We start from the raw sequence: 21,219 nt of genomic DNA on the forward strand, positions 1-21,219 counted from the left end.
CATGACCAAATGGGATTTATCTTTAAAATGCAAGGTTGGTTTACAATATGAAAATCAATCAATGTAATATACCATATTAATGAAATAAAAGACAAAAATCATACTGTCATCTCAATAAACAAACACTCTTTCATGATAAAAACACTCAGCAATCTAAGAGTAGACGAGAATGTCCTTAATGTGATAAAAGACATCTACAACTAATCCACAGTTAACAGCATATTTAATGGTGAAAGACTAAAATCATTCCCCCTAAATCAAGAACAAGACAAGAATATTCACTCTTGCCTCTTCTACTCAAATTTAATTGAGGTTCTAGTTAGAGCAATTAAGAACAAGAAATAAAAGGCATCAAATTGAAAAGGAAGAAGTAAAATTATCTCTCTTTGCACATGACATGATTTCATATATAGAAAATCCTCGGGAATCCACAAGAAAACAATAAAAGTGCATAAAAAAAGTATAAGATTGCAAAATACAAGATAAGTATACAAACATTAATTGTATGACTCTCATCACTGATGTTTCTATCTCTCTCTCTCCCTCTCCCTTCCTCTCTCTGAAATCAATAAAGATATATTTTTAAAATTATTTAAAAAAATTATTAAGGTATCTCAAAATGGATCAAAGACCTAATTATAGAAGCTAAAACTATACAAATCTTAGAAAAAAACATAGGTATAAATCTTTGTGACCTTGAATTAGGCTGTGGTTTCTTGGATATGACACCAACAGTACAAAGAAGAAAAGATAAATTGGACCTTACCAAAATTAAAAACATTTGTGCTTGAAAAGACACTGCCAGAAAGTAAAGACAGCTCACAGAATAGGAGAAAACATATGCAAATCATATATCTGTTAAGAGTCCAGTGTCTAGAATATATAAAGCATTCTTACAACTCAATAATAGAAATATAAACACCCAGTTACAAAATGAGCAAAGGAAAGCAAATAGACATTTCTCCAAAGATGTATAAATGGCCAATAAGCACATGAAGTGATGTACAACATTATTAGGGAAATGTAAATTAAAACCACTAAGATACCACTTCACACCCACTAGTACAGCTAAAATCAGAAAGATGGACAATAAAAGTGTTGGTGTGAGGATGTGGAAAAACTGGAACCTTCATACACTTCTAGTAGTAATGTAAAATAATGCAGCTGCTTTGAAAAACAGTTTCTCAAGAAGTTAAACATAGACTTACCCTATGACTCAGCAATTCCATCCCTCAGTATATATAATGAGAATTAAAAACAATGTCTACATAAAAACTTGTACATGGGTGTTCAAAGCCACATTATTCGTAATAGCCCAAAAGTGGGAACAACCCAAATGTCCATCAACTGATGAGTGGATAAACAAAAATTGGTATATCCATTCAATGGAATATTATTCGACCATGAGAGGAATAAATTACTGATACATGCTACAACATGAATGAATCTTGAAAACATGCTAAATGAAAGAAGCCAGACACAAAAGACCATATATATTATTCAATTATATAAAATGTCTATAACAGACAAATTCATAGAGATAGAAAGTAGACTTGTGGTTGCTAGGAATTTATGGGGAGTAAATGGAGAGTGCTTGTGAGTATGTGGTTTCTTTTGGCAGAGATACTCTGAAATTAGATATTGGTGATAGTTGCATAACTTTATGAATATACTAAAAAATCACTGAATGATCCACTTTAAAAAAGTGAATTTTATGGTATATAAATTATATCTCAATTTAAAAAATATAGCTGGTACAATGGAGGTATCTTTTACTAAGATAGGGAAGATGAGGGAACTGCCACATGTGGAAGAGAGAGGAAGAATTTGGACATGGTAAGTTGGAAATACTGATTAGACATTTACGTGGATTTATTAAGTAGGCAGTTGGACATATTAGTCTGCAGTTTAGGGGACAGATACGGGTTAGAGATATAAACTTGGAAAAAATTAATACATACATGTAAAATACTTAGGATGCTTCCTGGAACATAGTAAGATCTATAAATGTTAGCTATTATATTTATCTTGTATGTATAGAGTAATAACCAATTATTCTAGCACAATTGTAGAATCCCTTCCTAATTTGTAATGCCACCTCTGTTGTATACAAATCTCCCATTTAGATTGAGGGTCTTTTTCTATAATTGTATTCTTTTAAGTAGAAATTGTTTTAGGGGAGAGTAGATTGGAAGCCAAGACTCCACTCAACTTTTCTCAATTTACTTCATACGAACATAAATGATTCTATGCTTCAGTGTCATCTTTGCTATCTAGAGAGAAATCACCTGGATTCTTTCTGCCTTTCAGAGGGTGCTATGAGGATAGATGAGATCCTAGGCGGGAAGTTCAGAAAGCTGAGTAATACAAAGCTGCAGAAGGAAGCTATGTGAAGGAAAAGAGATTCCATAGGATAATATTTTGAGTCAACTCTCCTTAAAATTACAAATTTTTTTAAAGTTTTTTTTAGGTTGTGATAAAAAAACCAAAAACATAAAGTTTACCATCTTGGCCCGCCAGGCATGGCTCAGCGGTTGAGCGCCAACCTAGGATCCAGGTGATCGGGGTTCGATTCCTGGTCAGGGCACATGCCCGGGTTGCGGACTGCAGCCAATCAATGACTCTCATCATTGATGTTTCTATCTCTCTCTCCCTCTCCTTTCCTCTCTCTGAAATCAATAAAGATATATTTTAAAAATAAATAAAATTTACCATCTTGGTAACCATATGAGAAAACTTTTAAAACAGTCTTTGCATTTGATGTCACCCAAAATCTCCCCAAGACAGACTGTCTCCTCATAGTTCAACTCCACCTTCTGGTTCAAAACTTACTTCTTCAAAGAGGTTTCTGAACACCAGGAGTAAATTTGCTTCCCCACTCCTAGTCACCTTCTGTCTCATTATCCTGAAACACTCTCCTGAAGTTTTTTAAAAATATGTTTTTATTGATTTTTTTACAGAGAGAGGAAGGGAGAGGGGAAGAGAGAGAGAAACATCCATGGGTTGCCTCCTGCATGCCCCCCGACAGGGGATGAAACCCAAAACCTGGGTATGTGCCCTGACTGGGCATCAAACCAGCAACCCCTCAGTGCACCGGCCCACGCTCAACCAACTGAGCCACACAGGCCAGGACTGAACTATCTGTGTTTATTGGCTTATTAACTGTCTCTCCCTCCCCACTAAAATATAAATTATACCCGAGCAGGAACCTGGTCAGGCTTGTGTCCCCATGCATAGAACAGCGCTTTGCACATATGTCCTGTTGAGTATTTGTAAAATATTTGCTGAGTAATAAGCATAGTGCTTTTTAATTATCAAGCAGTTTCACATATATTATTTCATTTGATCATTATAAATCTTTGAGTAAAATGGGATTGCTAACTCCATTGTAGAGACTCAGAGATGCATCTCAGCCAAAGGCATAGGACTAAATGAGATAGGATCGCTGTGTTGGGAGCTTGCTTTTTTCAATATATTTACTCCAGTTCTAGGGCTAAGGGTATTTTTAAACCGCCTTGCCATTAAGGAAGTGATGACTCTGGAGGATAGTGGAAACAACATGCACATGTTTTAAAAGTTGCCAGTTCCTGCAGTTGAATCCCCCCACTCCACCCCCCCCACAGTCACACACACACAGTGATGCTGCTCTACGTGCAAAGAAAATTCAACCACTCGATTGTTTGGGAACCCTGAATCCCCTGTGTACCTGCCTCGGGTTTTTCCTCCACTTTTTCTTGTTAACAGCTTCAATGAGGTATAATTTTGACTCATTTTTACATTGGACTCCTTTGAGATAATCTCCTTCCCTAGAATATTTACTTCACTTTTTGGATCTCCACTACTACAGGCACCGGTAAGGATTCCTTTTTTCTTTTCCTTCCCCCCTACATTCCGCAACCGAACACGTGTGATGTGCGTCCCGAACTCTTTCGGCCTCGCTCCCCAGACCTGCCCACTGAGAGTCTGGCCCCTACATTTTCCCGGAGCCCCGCCCCTCGGCCCCTTTCCAACTCAGGCCCGACGGATCTCGCCCTTCCTCCACCCCCGGCCCCCCCAATATCTCGCGAGAGATGAGCGCGCCTGGCCGGACGAGAGGAAAGTATCTGCTCTGCTGAGGGGGGAAAGGAGGAGCTGGAGACAGATTGTGGGACCGAGCACGGGCGGGCGGGAGGCGACGGAGCTACCAGCTGGTGAGTCCTGTTAACATTAACTAGGCCATGATGTGACGACAGTCTCCCCTTCAGCTATGGCCAGTCCCAATGTCCCAGGCCCGGGTCTCCCCTCCCAGGCTGTGTTGGACGGGGGCGCTGAGGCGGTGGCCGGGCCCTGTCTGAGGAAGAGGGTGGGGCGTGGACTAACGCTGACCAATAAGAGAGAAGGAAGCTACGATTGGCGGTGATGAGCACTAATGGGAGATCGTCTTTACCTTATGGAGTGCCGCCCCTCTTCTCTCCCTCCTCCCGCCTCCTTCCTTTGGGGGAGAAGGCGGGGCCAGAGGCCTGAAGTGTGGGGAGAACTTGGGGGTAAGTAGCCCCGGGGGGCACAGGGCGTGGCAAGAAGAGGGGAGTTGAATCCTGAGGGAATGGAAGTGTAGTGTGCCAAGTGGAGGAAGCATGAAATGGGGTGGAATGGGGAACAGGGAGAGGTACTAAACTGGCTTTTCAAAGAGTGGGGTTAGGGGGTTGGCATTGGAAGAAGCAGGGGGTAATAGGCAGGAGGTAGGGATGAGTAGGTGAAAACATGGCATTAAGTGTGGCTGGAAAGGTAGGGAGGGGTAAATCACTGGAAATGAGAGTCATGGCATTTCGATTGAATTATAAAAAGGAATATTAGGAACTTGGTATCAGAAAAACTATAGATTTGGGGGGGAAATAAGTGAATGAGTTTAGGAAGACTTAAATACGAGTGGGTGTAGTAGCCAAAAGGCATCACTTTGAGAAGGGTATGGGGGAATCCAGAGGTGAAAGGGAAGTGTTTGAAAAGGAGACGGCTGATATATACAGGCTTTGAATCTAGGTATCAGAAGAAACTTGGGATACTGATTTAGGGCTTTTGGTGGATATGGCACCCATTCTATGACCAGCTTGCAAGAATGCTGGATAGGGGTTGAGAAGGAGGCAAAAAGAACACTTTAATCACTTCTACTCTGATTTCCCTTTCCCCTCTCTAACTCTTCCCACATTTAATCTCTTCCTAACTCAAGGATGGGACGGAAGCAATCCCAGTTGGAGCCCCATAAGGAGTTATACGTTGCTCTGAATTGTTTATATTCTCTGACTGGGGTGTTTACTACCCAGGGCACCTCCTACCCAGATTCCCCTGTTGTTACTTTCCTAACTTTAAAGTTTGTTTTCTACTTAACGGGCGTGTTTTAGGTTCTCTGAGGGTTGTGTCATAAGTGAAGGTTTGTGGGAGTGCAGTTTTCTCGGCAAGCCCACTTGATTCCTATGTTTAAAACTTTGCAATAGCATAATTCCTGTAAAGACATCAGTCTTTATAAGCTTTCTAAGCACAGAGAAATATACTAAATTGGTTTGTTTTGTTAAATGTCTTACTTACTCATGTTCTTTGAGTTGTTAAGTGGATGGTTGCAGTTAGTTTTAGTTAGCTTATGTTATGTTTTTTAAAATGGTGTAAATAAAATGGACACATATTTCAGGAAAGTGAAAAATTTCATTTTCTTCCTTCGTGTCCAGACTCAGAAGCTAAATATGTCATAATATCTTAGTGCAAGGGTTGGGGAAATAAAACACAATTTGTACTTAAACATGGAGGATGTAAGGTAAGTAGAGACTTACGAAATGTAACATGTCTGTAAGGAAAGAAACTGAAGAAAAGTTTGGCAGCTATACTAAGTAGTCTTACTAGTTCTTAATTCTGTACAGATAAATGACAAGCCTTTGCCCTTTGTTTGATAGTTGTGTAGTATTTAATAATGAATTGAACTAATACAGCCAATTAATAACTTCTTTATTATTACATATACTTATCTTTTACATTCCTTCTCTTCTTCTTTTACTTTTGAGAAGCAAAATAATGTCTGAAATACTGTTAAAGCTGTTTTGTGAAGAGAAACCAGAATATGTTACTTTGTATTAACCTTTGGTTTTCCGCAACCATTTGAAGCTTTTTCTCCTGGCCAGGAAGTCACCCATACATATGCACCCTGAGACCAATTGATTACTGATCCTTTTAAATTACTTACTGAATTGGGTTCCAGTAGTTCACATTCAGGGCATTACTATTGGACGTTCAGACATTTTCACAGTTTGCCTGGCAGCAGCACAAAAAAATATCCAGTGAGATAGCAAAGTCCCTTGTTTTAGTCTTCTGTCCTAGAATTTGTGATGCCTTTGACTTGGGCACTGCTAAATGCAAGATTTATTTTTCTCATTAGTGTTAGCAGAAAGCTAGAGAATGCTCATCTTTAAATTTGTGAATCAAAGATTACATCCTATGATAGATTCAGTACTGTAATTTGTATGCATTTTTGTTTATCATGGCTTTTAAATGTTAATGGATATCGTCACTATATCTCCTTTCTTTTTCCTCTCCCCACTTCCAACCCAAAATGAAAATTGTTTTTTCAACCAACTCTTAAGCTACTATTTGCCTCAAGTAAAGTCCCTGGCTCTGTCTGAACACAGCTGCTCTGAAGTTCTCACAAGTTATTGTTTTGTACATGTCAAGACTGAGTTTTTCCTAGGCTGCAGTAGGAGGGAGTCAGTGTTGCAGCAGCCTCCTATCCACGTCTGATAAGGAGGAGCCTTCTCCTTGCGAGGAAGTTTTGGGTGGAGCAAATAGCATTGCCATATAAATGTCTAATAAAGACAGCTCTTTTCTTGAGACTAGTTGGCAGGCTGGAGTATAATTGTCCCTTATTTTTTGTTAAACTAAAGTTAAGGTGCAGATGTTTCTTTGAGAAAAACAAATGCACCATTCATTAAAAAAAGAAAAGGATGAATTTCTTTTGTTGTTGGTTTCTTTGAAAATGGTACTGATTTTAGAGTTCATGAAAAGTTTTCCATATCTTTGGAGACATGTCAAAGGAAGCAAATGTTTCTCATTTTTCAGTGTTGCCTTCCTTCCCCTAACAGGCTTATTTGGGGATCAGGTATATTCATGAAATAGGAAAAGGCATCATACTTGGAATCCCCACAGGGATAGTCTTTTTAAAAAAAATACGTTTTTATTGATTTCAGAGAGAGAGGAAGGGAGGGGGGGAGAGAGAGAGAAACATCAATGATGAGAGTCATTGATTGACTGCCCCCTGCACTCCCCCTACTGGGGATCCGAGCCTTCAACCTGGGCATGTGCCCTGACCAGGAATTGAACTGTGACCCCTGGTTCTTAGGTCAATGCTCAATCACTAAGCCACACAAGCTGGGGGTGAGGGGATAGTCTTTTAACTTCCAAATGCTGTAATGAAAAGATCCCCACTTCACAGATAACCCTGTTCCATTTTGGAACTCTACTTTTAGAACATTCTTTACAACTCTACTTTTAGAACATTCTTTACATTGTGCTCTTTAGTTCTGCCATCTGAAGCTACAATAAATAAACCTAATTCCTTGTCAACATGGTAGCCCTTCAAATATTTGATGATAGTTATGCCTTGTTAAGGCTTCTGTTATTGGGATAAATATACCAAGGTCTTTCAGCCATTCCTTAAATGTCATGTTTAATACAGTTCATCAACTTAGTTGCCTAAGTTTTTAGTTCTTCTTGTCTAGATCTAAATATAACATTTCAGATATAATCTGATCAGGGAAAGTGGCCTCTTTTATTTTTATTGTACTCTATACCTCTATTGTTAAAGCCTAAGATCACATTAATTTGTGTAATTGATTTTTAAAATGTAATTGAGAACTTTACATTTATCCCTGTCATCTTGTTAGTTTTGACTTATTGTTCTAGCTTGATGATGTTATGTAGCCTGTTGGGCATTCCTCATATCTTTGTATCATTGATAGATAAATTTGATAAACATGACATAAACATGACACCTATTTTTTTTAATTTATTTTTTATTGTTGACAATATTACAGATGTCGTGACACCTATGTTTTTGTTTTAGGTCACTGGTAAAAATATATAGGGGTGAAGCAATGCTATAACATCAGCACACTATCATTAGGTTGATATTAATCCATTAATCAACCTTTTGGGTAAAATTAATTTATGAATCCACCTACTGTTTTATCATCGAACCTATATTTCTTATGAAGTATTAAGAGGTGCCCTGTTGTAATCTAAATATATTCTCTTTCTGACATATGCATGAGCTCCTAGGCTAGAGACCCTGTTAAAAAAAGAAAATGAAGGTAGACATTAGTTACTGTTTTGCCATCTTATACTAATGTTTATAAATCACTGAATTACTTGCCAGTTGTTTAAAGCTATCTACTTAATAATTTATTTAATAATCTTCTTGGTAAACAATATTTCATCAGGCTATAATTTCTGGACTTTGCCTCCCCTGCCCCCTACTCCCCTATTTTTTTCAAGTATGATTTTCCCCCCCATTTCCAAGACCTCTGGTCTTGCTTCCCCTTTTTTTTTTTTTTTAAGAATATAGGATGATTAACAGTGTTCCTTTATAATTGCATGGTTTTTGTCATCAGATGAAATTCTGTTTTGGAAACTATTTTAGGAAGAAACGTTATTTCCTGAACATTTTAAGTTACATATTAAAGAATTAAATTGTCTACATGCCCTGGCCAGTTTTGCTCAGTGGTTAGAGCATTGGCCCAAGGACTGAAGGGTCCTGGGTTTGATTCCTGCCAAGGGCATGTACCTCGGTTGCAGGTTCGACCCTGGCCCTGATCAGGAGCGTGCAGCAGGCAACCAATCGATGTGTCTCTCTCACATCGATGTTTCTCTCTCTCTCTCTCCCTTCCACTCTCTGAAAAGCAATGGAAAAAAATATCCTTAGGTGAGGATTAAAAAGAAAAAATTTAAATAAATAAATTGTTGTCCACATAACTATTGTATTGTAGTTTTCCATAATATCGACTTCTCCGATTTAGACCTAACTTTTTATTTTCTGTTTGGAATAAAACTTGAATCACCTGTAAAAAAAAAAAAAATCACATATACACACTCATATGTAATTGCCATTTATAACTGTAGTTTATTGGTGTGGTGGTCTAAGTTTGTCACAGTATGTGCTGTAGGTGTGAAATGGTGCTACAAATAATATAGAATATCAGAAGACACCTCTAGGGACTAGGACTTTATGTTGGCAGCCAACAACTTTTCTGTGTGTTAATTTTAGACCTGATAGTTGAATTTATGTTTGAGCAATTTTTGCTGATAAATGCATTTTTAAAGCACCTTCCTCTTTTGGGGTTTTAATTTTTACTTTCGTTTTTAGAAAATTGCAAATTGTGAATGTAAATATTCATGTGGGATAAAGTAGCATGCTGTTAGGAAATGCTTTACAGGTTCTCATCCATCTGAGATTATTCAATTATGAATTCTCCTGGAAAGTAGAGGGATGGACTTGATGACCCCTCAAGGTCCTTTCCAGTCCAAACATTCATAAATAGAAGCTCATCTCAAGGAACTTAACTATTGAAGAATCAGGAAGAAAATTGGACTCTAAAGAAAATAAAATGGTTCTACTGACCCTGTGGGAATGGATACACAAAAAGTAAGGAACATAAATGATAAGAAATAATAACTTTTGAGCCAAAAACAAAACAAAAATCAACACCAACAACAAATATTTTGCATTGGATCATTTCATGTCTTAAAATATTTTATCATGACATTTTCTCTTCAGAATTTCCCTGGTGGACACTTTCTGTTGAAAGAATGTTGTTGTTTTCTGTTAAATCATAGTATTTGACTTCCTTTCCTTCACTTGTTTGTCCTTTTGTTTAGAAACTTTTAAAATCTGAATATACTCACTACCTGTATATAACAAAGCAAAATTTAGTTCAGTTTGAAATTTAACATATACTGTTTAATGAAGTGTTATAATTCAGGAAAGGTTTTATGAAAAGATAAATTTATCTAATTTCTAAAACTTTGTAGGCAGACATCTTCTCAACTAAACCAAAGGAGAATTACTACATTAGTCTTATGAGGGATATAAGGATATAGGAGAACAAAACTCATTTCAAATACATGACTTAATTTGGTTGGCTTTTTTTCATCTTTGGGTAATTTTAATCCTATATGTTCTCATATATTTGAAACCCAGCTGTGCAAAAATTTTCTCTTTTCTATTCAATACTGCATTTATCCCTAATAAATACCAATTTATAGAAGTCTAACCGGAACCAAGATTTAGCTGAAAAAGTCTCTTTTTGAGCTTGTGGCTTGGGCCTCTGTGGGAACAGTGTTGTTCTGCTGCAGGCCTACCTACTCACAAAATGCAACTGGCTTTCCTTGAGTAAAATTACTTACCCCTTATTACCTGGTATAGTTCTTTTTTTTGACATAGTGGACAAAGAAGATTTATATGCTAAATTGGTCAAATCTTTGGGGCTTAAAACTTACCGTGCAATAGAAAAATTACTTTTTTTTTTTTTACTTTTTTTTTTTTTTTCAGATTAAAAATAGAGCATAACCGCCCAGTCAGCGTAGCTCACTAGTTGAGCATTGACCTATGATCCAGGAGATCTCAGTTTGATTCCTGGTCAGGGCACATGCCCAGATTGCAGGCTCGATCCCCAGCGGGGTGTGGGGGTGTGTGCTGGGGGCAGCAGATCAATAACTCTCATCATTGATGTTTCTCTCTCTCTCTCTCTCTCCCCCCCCTCAGAAATCAGTAAAAATATATATTTTTAAAAAAGCATAACCATTCTTTTTGAAACAGGAATATGCCTTACTATGTTATAAAAACAAGATTGTTTATTGAATATAACATACGAGTGTTATAAATGATCCGTGTTGGCACCAAATTTCTTGCAAGTAATGTTTAAGCAAGCTTTATGAGAATTGAGTAATACCATGTTGGTTTTCCTTAACCAACATGGTTGGTTATTTGTGGTACTAACATGTCTCCTGTAGCACCATTTTATTTTTATTTTTTATATGTTTTTATTGATTCTTGAGAGAGAAGAAGGGAGAAGGGGAGATAGAAACATTGATATGAGAGAGAAACATAGGTCTGCCTCCTGCACGCCCCCTACTGGGGATCAAGCCTGAAACCCAGGCATGTGCCCTGACTAAAAATTGAATGGGCAACCTTTTGGTGCACGGGACGACGCTCAACTGAGACACATCAGGCGGGCTAGCACCATTTATTTCTATTTGACATTTTGTTGTTGTTGTTAATCCTCACCTGAGGATATTTTTTCCATTGATTTTTAGAATGTGAGGGAGGGAGAGAGAGAGAGAGAGAACCAGAGAAACATCATGTGAGAGAGAGACACATCGATTGGTTGCCTTCTGCACTTGCCCGATCTGGGGATGGAATCTGCAAGCAGGTACCTGCCTTTGACCGGGAATTGAACCTGTGACCCTTCAGTGCATGGGCCAACACTCTAACCACTAAGCCAGGGCTTTTTTTAAAGTTTTAGTCAAGCAGTAGTTTGCTAATATTTTACACATCTATATTTGGGACTGTTGAAAGTTAATCAGTGAGCATTGGAATACGCCAAATAGATCAGTGTATTGCCAGTATGTAGACAGTCTTAGAAAATAACTTTTTTTCTCTCTCTGGAGAATTTCTAAGTGTCTCCATGATTGTCATTGTGGGATTTTGTAGCTATTTCCTATCCAGGATTAAACTCATACTAGGGTTTAATATTAAAGTCTTATTAGGTTTGTTGTTTGCAACCTGATTAAATTAAATACATGAAAAAAAAATTTTCCCCAATTGATTTTAGAGAGCAGAAGGGAGAGGGAGAGAGAGAAACATCGATCGGCCGCCTCCTGCATGCCCCCTACTGGGGATGCAGCCGAAACCTGGGCATGTGCCCTGACCGGGAATTGAACCATGACCTCCTTCCTGGTCATGGATCGACACTCAACCGCTGAGCCACACTGGCCTGGCCAGAAATTAATTTAGCCTGCTCTTTGATTGATCAATCCAGGGTACTCTCCTGTTTATGTATTTCTTAAAGTAGTAGGTCTCAAACTGCTTTTGATCTTACACCCACCCCTTTATCCTTTTAAAAATTATTGAGGACTCCCAAGAATTTTTGTTTATCTTGGTTATATCTATTGATATTTAGTATATCAGAAATTAAAACAGAAAATTTAAAAACATGTATTTACTTTAAAATAACATAATTATAGTTTCCAAAAGATTTAATGGAAGAGCTTTGAATCTCTAATAAGTCTGACTTAATAGAAAACAGCTGGATTCTCATCTCTGCTTCTGCATTCAGTCTGTTACGATATGTTGCTTTAGTTGAAGTATCTGAAGAAAACCTGTGCTCACAAAGATGTGTAATAGGAAAAGGAAAGATTCTTTTTCAGATAATTATAGTCTTTATTCTTTGATACTTCACCAAATCCGAAAAGTGATAGTTTGTTAAAGGTTAGCTGTTGTGTAGAGTCTGAAACCATATCTGCGATCTTTTGATACTCTGTTACATTAAAATGCATTGGGCCCGGCAGGTTTGGTTCAGTTGGTTGAGCGTAGACCCCATGCCCCAAGAGTTCCCCAGTTCTATTCGTGGTCAGGACACATGTCTGGGTTTCCGGCTCTATCCCCACTAGGAGGTGTGCAGGAGGCAGCCCATAGATGTTTCTCTCTCCTTCTTCCTTTCTCTCTCTAAAATCAATATTAATTATAAAACATTTAAAATGCATTGGCCTGTCTTGCCCTCTAAATAGATCTTTACCCATGTGTAATTTGAACACCCATGGACTCTCTGAAAGGGTCTCAGGGATCAATAGGGATCCCTGGCCCTAGCTACTGTGGTTCAGTGTTAGAACATCGGCCTGCGCACCAAAGGGTCTCGGGTTTGGGTTCAATCCCAGTCAAGGGCATATACCTGCCTGTTCACTCCCCGCCCCCAGTTGGGGTGCATGTGGGAGGCAACCAGTCTATGTCTCTCTCTTACATCGATGTTTCCCTCTCTCTCTGTCTAGCACTCGTGCTCTTTCCTCGCCCCCTCTTTCTCCCCCTCCCTCATTCTCTCTCTGAAAAGCAATGGAAAAAATATCCTCAGGTGAGGATTAAAAAAATATGTATATAGGGATCCCTGGAACCCACTTGGAGAATTGCTGTCTTACAGTACCAAACTTGAAAAATACAGCTGCTTACCATATAGAAGGAATATATGCTCTCTATTTTAGCGCTTCTCAAAGGGTGTCAGAATTACCCAAGGTGCTAATTCTTGGACCCCAAAGCCAAGATAATCCAGGAGGCCAAGGAATCTGTATTTTTTACAAGGTGTCCAGGCGAATATGCTAAATATTGAGAACTATGGATCTAATTTAATCAACCTTATTTTTTTTAATATAAAATATATCTTTATTGATTTCAGAGAGAGGAAGGGAGAGGGGGAGAGAGAGAGAGAAACATCAATGATGAGAGAGTCATTGATTGGCTGCAGCCCGAAACCTGGGCATGTGCCCTGATGGGAAATCAAACCCCTATCTCCTGGATCCTAGGTCTATACTCAATTGCTGAGCCACGCCCGGCTGGGCTCAACCTTATTTTAAGAAAACCTAATTTCTAAAATTTGAAAAGTCAAGTAAAAATAAATTAGTACTTGACTAGTCACATTATAGAAGTCCTTATTAACAAAATATACACTCTAACATTTGTCGTAATTGGGATATCTTAATTAACCATGCCTTTTAATTATTAACAGTATAAGTACCAGGAGTCAGCAACTAAGGCCAGATAGTAAATATGTTAGGCTTTGTAGGAAAGAGGTCTCTGTTTAAACTACTCAACTCTGCCACTGTACCACAACAATAGTCATAGACAACATGCAAACAATAAGTGTGGCTGTGTTCCCATTAAAACTTTATTTGTGAAACTAAAGTTTGAATTTCATAGAATTTTCACATCACAAAATATTCTTTTGATTTCTTTAACCATTTAAAAATGTAAAAACCATTCTTAGCTTGTAGGCCATATAAAAACAGGTGGCCGGCTGGATTTGGCCCATAGGCTAAAGTTTGCCAATCCTTGATTTAGACTATAACTGGATTATGAATTTAAAAATTATTATAATGAAATATACTTAATTTTAAAACTATGGACATTATTTAATTTTCCCAGACAAATAATACTCCAAGAACTTGTCGTCCCTCAAATTCATGTTTCTGGACATTTATTCATATAATAAACATAGGAAACACCTGTTGTATGTAAACTTTTGGAAATGCACAATTCAGTTAGCAGTAGTTATGCAATATGCAAATTGTTATACAACTTTAAGGAGTTATAAAATATGTGGTGTCCATTTTTATATCTTATTTGGGGTATGTGAGAACAGGTAACTTAGGATTCAGGCCAACCTCAACCTCTTGTCACATCTTTTGCCTATTTTTTTTGTAATTCTCTACGCCCGTTTTCAAGTCTGTTAGCAAAGTGCTTTAGAAAAATCTTGATATAAAACAATAAGGCTAATTAGTGTGAGATTATATCAGTATATGTGCTTTCTAAATATTTCTTTTGGGCCCATTAATTTACCTACTAATGAAAGAGTATATGTAAACTGTTGTTATGCTAAATAATACAGTGGAAAATGAACCCAGAATTTAGGAACAGAAATTTCAATTTCTAAATAATCTACTCCTAGTAAAACGTGAGTTTTCTTTGTTTTCTGGGAGTTCACATAACCTACATTATGGTCTAACAGTTATATGTTTATTGGAATCTTCCTTAAGTCAGTTTTCTAGGTGTAATATAGATCATAGCGGCACTGAGTATCCTATGGCAAATAAAATGTTGACTCTGCTGAGGTATAGAGATTCAGTGTTTTACTCTTTGCTTAGCAGCAGCTAAATTATCTTAGACTCTGAAACTTGGTATTCGAAGTTGTGTTCTTGGAAGAGACTTGTTTGTGTATAATTTCTTTTTAATATCATAAAGTAATGGAGCCCATAGAGCTTTGATTGGATGCCTGTGTAAATTTTTTGGTTTGTTTATAGCTGAGTTGAAAGGCATTCAGTACCTGGTAAGCTTGGTTTCAGCTCTCTTTATTCCCTTTGTGATAGATGGTTGGAGCAATTTCTAAGTGTTTAATATAAGTAATACTCATTGTTAGGGAGCATTCATGGGATTCAGAAAATGGGTCCTTGAGGCAACAAAGGACAAACTATCTTGAACTGCTTGATTTACCTTGTGTATCGATATGTTTAAGTTTCCTCATGTCTTTCTATATGAAGCTATTCACTTATAATTTAGAAAGGCTTTTTTTGGTAGTCCATTTTGAACTAAATTTGTCGATTGGTTCTGTTACTTTGTAATACAGAATGAAAAACTTTGTATGATTTGTAAATATACTGTTTAGTGCTTTAAAATAGCCCAGCAGAATCCTGGCTGGTGTGGCTGGGTGGGTTGGAGTGTCCTCCTGTGCACCAAGAGGTGGCAGTTCCATCTCTGCCAGGGCATTTCCCAGAGTTGTGGGTGGGTTCTATCCCCAGGAGCAGTTGGGGCATGTGCAGGAGGCAACCTATTAATAATATTTCTCTTTCACATCGATGTTTCTCTCTCTTTCCCTTCCTCTCTCAAAAAAATCCAATTTTAAAAATGTTATTTAGAACAGTCTAGCAGATATGGGTCTCTTTTTTTGGTTTGTTAATCCTCACTTGAGGATATTTTTTCTATTGATTTTTTAGAGAGAATAGAAGGGAGGGGGAGAGACAGAGAGAAACATCAATGTGAGAGAGACACATCAATTGATTGCCTCCTGCACGAGCCCTGACCAGGGCAGGGATTGAGTGCAGCCAAGGTACTGCCCTTGACTGGAATTGAACTGGCAACCCTTTAGTCTGAGGGCTAGGCCCCAACCACTGAGCAAGACCAGCTAGGGCAGATATGGACCTTTTTAAAAACATATATATATATTTTTAATGTATCTTTATTGATTTCAGAGAGAAGAAGGGAGAGAGATAGAGACATCAATGATGAGAGAGAGTCATTGATTGGCTGCCCCCTGCTGGGGATCGAGCCTGCAACCTGGGCATGTGCCCTGACCGGGGAATCAAACCGCAATCTCCTGGATCCTAGGTTGATGCTCAACTGCTGAGCCACGCAAATCGACATTCTTTTTTATTATTAGATTACATTCTAATTTTTAAAATTTATTAAAGCAACCTGTGATAATTTGCAGAGACTTTGGAAAATACTGAAGTACAAAGAAAAAAATAAAAATCACCTGGAATGCCATTATCCATAGATAACCATTATTAACATTTGATGTTAGTTTTCTCATCTTTTTCTATGCTTATTATTTTGTTGGCTTTTTTATAGATTTGAAATTGTGCATATGCAATTTTATATCCTGCTTCCCTCCCCTTTTCCCACTTAGGGTATAGCATTTCCTCATGTCATTAAATAGCTTTCAGAAACATTCTTAATTTAAATATAATCTATTGTAAGGGAGTATCTTAATTTATATTGATACATTCTTTTTAAATATTTAATTTAATTTCTGCTTTATTTTGTCATAAATATGACTGTGATGAACATTTAAATATATAAATGGTCTGTGTTTCTGGTTTTAGCCTCAGAATAAAGTGTAGTCAAAGGATATGAGGCATTTTAAGACACTGAGTATAAATACTGTGAGATTGATTTCTAGAATGATTGTCCCAATTTGTACCCCCAAAAGTCCTATATTAAGGTGCCCTTTCTGCTGCATCCTTAATTAGCATTGTTTATACTTGAAAATATATTTTAATAGCTCTGGACTAGGTTTTGTTTTTAAGGGTCAATTAAGGGTTAACTTGGCAAATACCTCCCTCCCCATTTTTAACATTGTAACCAAAAACTATAGAGCTTCCTCTATGGTATTTGGATTATAAGAACATTATGGAATTGGTTGAGTATAATCACATAAAGTACCTTAGGCACAAAGTAGTTCTAAATATGTATTTAAAATGTCTTCTCACCTGGCCAGTGTGGCTCAGAGGTTGAGCATCAACCTATGGTCCAGGAGATGGAGGTTTGATTCCCTGTCAGGGCATATGCCCAGGTTTTGGGCTTGATCCCCAGCAGGGGGCGTGCAGGAGGCAGTTGATCAATGACTCATCATTGATGTTTCTTTCTCTTTCTCTCCCTTCCCCTCTCGGAAATCAATTAAACAAAAAGAAAAGGCATTCTCTATGCATAGCTTTAAATACATAAATACCTGCATAGTAATTGTTTTGTGGTCCCAACAGCTTTCTGCAAAAACTCGAAGTTAAATTTCAGCAAAGTATACTTAAGTATCACCATTAGATTAAATCAATACATATTTATTGAACATCAACTGTGTTGTGAGAGGAAAGGCTTCCAGAAGCTTTAACCTAGGTATCTGTATTCTATCCCATTCCCCTTTGCTCACAGATGATACCACTATTTCCTTTTCATTCATGCAACCAAGTAATCCACTTCTCCTCACTGACACGTCACTATTTTATTTCTTTCATAGAATTATTTGCTGTTAATCTAAAATTACTTTGTTTCTTTATTGGCTTAGTATTTGTTTCTTCCTTTTAGACCATAAGCACTATGAGGGTAGAAGCCTTGTCTTTCTCATTCACTGTTGAATTCTGGAGCCTAGAGCATATGGTAGGCACTGAAGAAAATATTCAGTGAAATAATGAATTTTAAAACAGTAAATTTATTTTTTGGCCCAAAAAAGTAAATTGTGACAAGATCTTCCTTGTCAGATCTCTTACCAAGACTGATAACCCCTCTTTTTTTGTACTCTTGTCTATACTCTAGAATTTCTAGCAAAACAATATGATGAATGACTACAAAGAATAGGCGAAATAGCAAGGGATCTAATATGTAACACAGATCACCTTTGACTAATTGAACTTATAAATTAAGCCATCATTCTTACCACTTACCCGGTATGTTTCCTGCCATATGACAGCAATTCTTTGTCAAAATTTTAGTGAGGCACATGAACCTTCTTTTAGGCCTGTCTGTGTACTTCCTTGTAAAATCCAGTTTTAGCCAGAACTGCCTCGATATCTGATCACTCTCATATCTGGTCAGGTTCTCCATTCTCCATCATCTACCAGGTGATGTCTGATCACCCTGGTCTGTCTTCAGCAAGAATCCCGTTAGGTTGGTTTAGCCAGAATCCTCCCTTGCCCTCGTAGTATTTTCTATCCACCAACCCCTCACCCTGGTGCTTGGCTATAAATTCCCATTTGCCCATGCTATATTTGGCATTGAGCCCAGTTCTATACTGAGTTGTCTTTTTCCCTATTACAATAATTCTGAATAAAATCTGTTTTTACCACTTTACTGTCTAGCTCTGGTTTTTCTTCAACACAGATGAGTGATTCTTTTTTTTTTTTTTTGCTAAAGTCTATTGTCTTTTTATTTTTATGTCCACTTTCCCTTGCTCTTAGTAGTTCCTTAGTAATGTTTTCTGAATGAATGAATGATAGCTAGTCTGAACTCCTTCTAGATTTTTATGAATCTTTGATATTTATGGTACATGTGCCCTTCTCATTTTTTGTACCTAGTAATAGCTGCTTTTTGTTCTTAGGAACCTAAGAACAGGCCCTTGGGTGTGTTTGTACATGACTTTTATTCCTTACTGAAAGTTGGGCCATCTTATTAACATTAGTTGGTTACTAAAGAAATAATCATATTATAACGAGGTCCAGAAAACTGACTCTTTGAACCTCAGTGACAGATTCCATATTCATTTTATTTAAAAAAAAAAAAAAAAAAAAAAAGGTAGATAGAGAGATACATATATACATAGAGAATCAATTTTTTAATTTGCACATTGACCATTTTAGGTTATACTTGTGGCCCTGACAAAACTATTTAACATAGATTTTATCAAATTACCTCAGTTATTAAAGATCATTCTCTAAATCTTGGAATTTCTTCAGTTCCCTCCCAGCATTCAGAAAACTTTCTCTTTTGAGTAAATACTAATTTTTATCATTTATGCATTCTGCTAACTCTTTAGTATTTTCCTTGGCAGATTTGTCCTCTAGGATAGCCTTTTTGTGCATCCTTATTTTCTGTTCTAAGCTCTCCACTGAAAGCATTTCACTTCCCCTTGGAGAAATCTCAAAATACAAGGTATCCCAAAATATGTATACATACACTTTGAATAATCATAAAGGCAGTATTTATTAAAATCTATTTCATTTTCAAAATTGAGCTATTAGCTGTTAAAGTATATATACATTTTGGGGAGACACTGTATATTTCCTTTGCCTGCCATTTATTGCTCAGTTCTATAAAATGCTTGAGTTTCATCCTGAAGATCAAGAAGCAAACGATAGACAGGAGTGTCATGGCCAAACACGTGATCTACTTGTCAAACAGTACAATTACAAACGGACTGTGAGTTAAATTCTAGTGAATGGCAGATTTCACCTTTCCTCTCAATCTGTTTATACTACAGAGATGTGTCACTTTTTGTTTTTGAGAGGGCATCAATTTTACCTCTCATGATTAGAGGTTTTTTTAAAGTGTGAAGTAGAAATAAGCAATGGCATTCATTTTATTTAGCAAATGATGCAGCAAATTGGGGATGAAGGAGAAAATTTTTTTTTGTTTTAAATGTTTTTATTTATTATTTTTGTTATTTTTTAATCCTCACCTGAGCACATGCTTTTATTGATTTTAGAAAGAGAAAGGGGGAGAGAGAGAAACATCGATGTGAGAGTGAAACGTCATCGATCAGTTGCCTTCCGCATGCACCCCAACCAGGGCTGGAACCCCTCAACCTGGGTATGTGCCCTGACCAGGAATCGAACCCACAATTTTGGTGTATGGGGTGATGCTCCACCCAACTGAGAAACATTGATTGGTTGACCGAACTAAACCTGCAACCTGGGCATATGCCCTGACTGGGAATCGAACTGAGCCACACCAGCTGGGATAGATTTTTTTTTAATGTCAGCTAGAAAATTTTTTTTTATATATATATATCTTTATTGATTTCATAGAGAGGAAAGGGGAGGGATAGAGAGATAGAAACATCAATGATGAGAGAGTCATTGATCGGCTGCCTCCTGCGTGCCCCTGACTGGGAATCGAGCCCGCAACCCGGGCATGTGCCCTGACTGGGAATTGAAGCCCGATCGCCTGGATCCTGGGTCAACGTTCAACTGCTGAGCCATGCCTGGCCAGGCTAGAAATTTTTTAAAGTGGTGAGACAGATCATTATTGTTGCTAAATTTGATATTTTAAAAAGACAAATCATTTTAAAGAGAAAAGTAAGAATGATGGAAAAGGGGCAAGGGATTGAGAGAATGATTTAAGAATAATTGTGGGTGTTAAAGAGGGCCTCCTTCCTCCCATTGTGATCTCCCTTTGGTGAAAATGGCAAACAAAAGCCAGCAAATTGGGAAGGAAGCAGGAAATCCTGGTTAGCGACTGTCAGATTAGGATATTTAAGAGTCATGAAAATGCATGCTTGTTACATTTTAATGCTTTCTCTCTCCCCAATTTGTCCCCCTCCTTAAATGCTTTAGAAAGTTACGATTTTTCATCTCTATTTCATAGTAAGGATGCAATTAAATAAAATTTGGAAGGCATATATTGTGACCTGATTGTACAAAACCAGGTAAAATTTTGAATTTTGTGATTTGGGGGAACCATTCCAGAATTTATTAAATAACTTCCTATGCCAATGCTGCCCGACTGGTCAGCCAGGACCCTTTTCCTCCTCTAGGTAGGAAACTGAAAAAACTTAGCCTCAAATAACAGAACCAAAATAAAAATAGGAATCCTGTTTGGTCCTCGTATCTCCTCTATTCCTAGTAGTTTATTACTTCCTGGTTGAAAATATGCGAGAGAACCCTGTTGAAATAAAATTCTCATTTTGTGATTATATTAGGAAAGCAGATTCAGGAATTAGGAAGTGAAATTATCTCCAGCACAGCAGTTGTAGGATTTTTTCTGGAGAGAAATAGCTTTTCAGAAATACTCTGAGTTATCAGCCATAATGGCCTTGGTCTTTGCATTTATTTACTTTTATTTACTTGTATTTATTTCTCACACAATGTCCTAGTTCCAGAAAGTGCTAAAAAATCATCATGTATTTAAAACAAAAAAACAAACCAGAAAATCCCCTTGTCCTGGGGCTGTGTGAAGAAAAA

General features: G+C 37.4%; 1 protein-coding gene across 5 annotated transcripts in view; it reads left to right on the top strand.

Annotated features, from left to right (window-relative positions):
• The first annotated feature begins 4,106 nt into the window (after positions 1 to 4,106).
• LOC107528311 (cyclic AMP-dependent transcription factor ATF-7) overlaps positions 4,107 to 21,219 on the top strand; it is a 92,523-nt gene continuing 75,410 nt past the window's right edge. For 2 of the 5 annotated variants that reach the window (XR_001602352.2, XM_016201369.2), the window contains exon 1: positions 4,348 to 4,523. Coding sequence is in view for 1 of the 5 variants with exons in the window: in XM_016201369.2 (XP_016056855.1) it covers positions 4,409 to 4,523 (115 nt within the window). In the remaining 4 variants the exon portion in view is untranslated. Of the gene's footprint in view, positions 4,191 to 4,347; positions 4,524 to 21,219 lie in introns of those variants that run through there. The other 3 variants (XM_016201370.2, XM_087814632.1, XM_016201371.2) reach the window with 3 other exon arrangements.

This window comes from Miniopterus natalensis, chromosome 2 (assembly GCF_054644295.1).
Source record: "Miniopterus natalensis isolate mMinNat1 chromosome 2, mMinNat1.hap1, whole genome shotgun sequence".
Classification (NCBI taxonomy): Eukaryota; Metazoa; Chordata; class Mammalia; order Chiroptera; family Miniopteridae; genus Miniopterus; species Miniopterus natalensis.